The sequence below is a fragment of the Mandrillus leucophaeus genome, unplaced genomic scaffold (genome assembly GCF_000951045.1).
Source record: "Mandrillus leucophaeus isolate KB7577 unplaced genomic scaffold, Mleu.le_1.0 Scaffold1003, whole genome shotgun sequence".
NCBI classification, from domain to species: domain Eukaryota; kingdom Metazoa; phylum Chordata; class Mammalia; order Primates; family Cercopithecidae; genus Mandrillus; species Mandrillus leucophaeus.
This window is the reverse complement of record NW_012098133.1, coordinates 478,802-480,887: the sequence shown is the minus strand read 5'-3', so window position 1 is coordinate 480,887 and position 2,086 is coordinate 478,802. Positions and strand designations below refer to the sequence as shown.

At 48.4% G+C, this 2,086-nt stretch overlaps 1 protein-coding gene across 2 annotated transcripts in view; it reads right to left on the bottom strand.

The window, feature by feature from the left end:
* ARAP3 (ArfGAP with RhoGAP domain, ankyrin repeat and PH domain 3) overlaps positions 1 to 2,086 on the bottom strand; it is a 34,952-nt gene that overhangs the window by 7,364 nt on the left and 25,502 nt on the right. For both annotated transcript variants that reach the window (XM_011973760.1, XM_011973751.1), the window contains 2 exons: positions 950 to 1,162; positions 591 to 696 (listed from right to left, as the gene is read on the bottom strand). In XM_011973760.1, coding sequence (XP_011829150.1) covers positions 591 to 696; positions 950 to 1,162 — 319 coding nt within the window. The remainder of the gene's footprint in view (positions 1 to 590; positions 697 to 949; positions 1,163 to 2,086) is intronic.

Here is a 2,086-nt window from a genome sequence, read left to right as displayed (position 1 = left end):
TTTTTTTTGAGACAGGGTCTCTGTCACCCAGGCTGGAGTGAAGTGGTACAATCTTGGCTCACTGCAACCTCCACCTCCCGGGCTCAAGTGATTCTCGTGCCTCAGCTTCCTGAGTAGCTGGGATTACAGGTATGCACCACCACGCAGGGCTAATTTTTGTATTTTTAGTAGAGGCTGGGTTTCACTATGTTGGCCAGGCTGGTCTTGAACTCCTGGCCTCAGGTGATCCGCCCACCTCAGTTTCCCAAAGTGTTGCGATTACAGGCGTGAGACACCATGCGCCCAGCCTTCATTTAACTCTCTCATAACCTATGAGGTGGATATGATTCATTACATCATCCATTACTTCCTTTTAGAAATGAAGAAATTGAGGTACAAGTAATTTACCCAAAGTCACACAGCTACAATGATGGCACCAGATTAAAGCCTAGGTCTGTCTGATCCCCCAAATCCATTCTCTGAACCTTGATGCTATGATACCTTCACTTAACAACTGTTTGTGGAATCAATGAATGAATGAATAAATGAATGAAAGTGCAGGGTCAGACTGAGGTGAGGAAGGGTCCTGCAGAGGGTCTGGCTATACTGACCGATAGAGATGCCCAATGAGGGTGGCCAGTGTGCGGCGGTTGACCCGCGGCAGGCAGCCAATCACATCTTTATATTTCTGCAGGCGCTGATTCTTCTGGGGCAGCTCTGGGGATGGAATGGAGGAGGGTTGGGGAGGACCCAGGAAGAAAGAGTGGCAGCTGGTATGGAGGGAGGGATTTTTAGACACAAACGCAGGATGGATGTGTCTCTGCCCCCTTCCCACCTCCCCCTGAGCCAAGTCTCTGGATGATCCCCCAGGGTGGGAAGTGATGGGGAGGAGGGCTGCCAAACCATGGATTCTGGTGGGGGAAGGCAGAGATCCTGGTTGGGCCTTGGTTCTCAGGGATCTTAGGAGTACCAGCAGCCTCCCTCCAGCGAGGCAGCAACCGTGCAGAGGTCACAGGGTCATCGAGCTCACGAAAGAAGCGTTTGAGTGTGTCAGTGACATCCTCCACAAAATGCTCCCCAGGTCGGAGCTTCACCGACCGGGCATCCCGACGGAACTCAGCCAGGAGTTTCAGGCTGCGGGCACGAGCGCCCCCTTTCCGGTATACACCTTCCAGCCGGAGCCCTAAGGAGAGCCAGCCATCTCTGCTCACCATGGTGCAAAGGCTACCACCACCCATCATGGCCCATCCGTGGCCTCCCTATGTGGTATGTGGCTGATGGGGGCATGGATTCAGAGAGGAGGAGCTCTATGCCTCCATGGTCTTCATTCTCAGGTCTCAGAAAGTCCTTCTCTGACCTCACTGTCACATGTAACAACCCCCATGACACTGTATTTCCTCACCACTTTTATTTTTAAATAGCACTCTCTGAAATCACTTTATAGTCCATCCTCATTATCTGTGGATTCCATATCTGCACATTCTCCTACTTGCTAAAATTTATTTGTAACCCCAAAATCAATACTTTTGGCATTTTCATCATCATTTATGAACAGAGTGAAGAAAAATTTAAGTCCCCTCCCCAGTGTGCATGTTCTTACTCTAAACAAGTGTATCCTTTTAATGGTATATTTAGAGCCATATTTTTGTGCTTTCTGTTGGTGATTTCACTGTTTAAAATGGCCCAAGTATAGTGCTGAAATGCTGTCTAGTGTTTCTACGTGTGAGAAAGCTGTGACATGCCTTACAGAGAAAATACATGTGTTAGATTAGCTTCCTTCAGGCATGAGTTACAGTGCTGTTGGCCTTGGGTTCAGTGTTAACAAATCAAACAATATATATAAAATAAGGTCTCTTTACACAGAAAAACACATACAAGGATACATATTGATCAGTTGACTAAAATGTTATTGTAACCACAGGCTAGCAGGAAGTTAACCCTGTATTTCCCCTGGGGCAGTGATTTAGTATTCACTAATTAAATGTTTGGGGCCCGGCGCGGTGGCTCAAGCCTGTAATCTCAGCACTTTGGGAGGCCGAGGCGGGTGGATCACGAGGTCAGGAGATCGAGACTATCCTGGCTAACACGGTGAAACCCCGTCTCTACT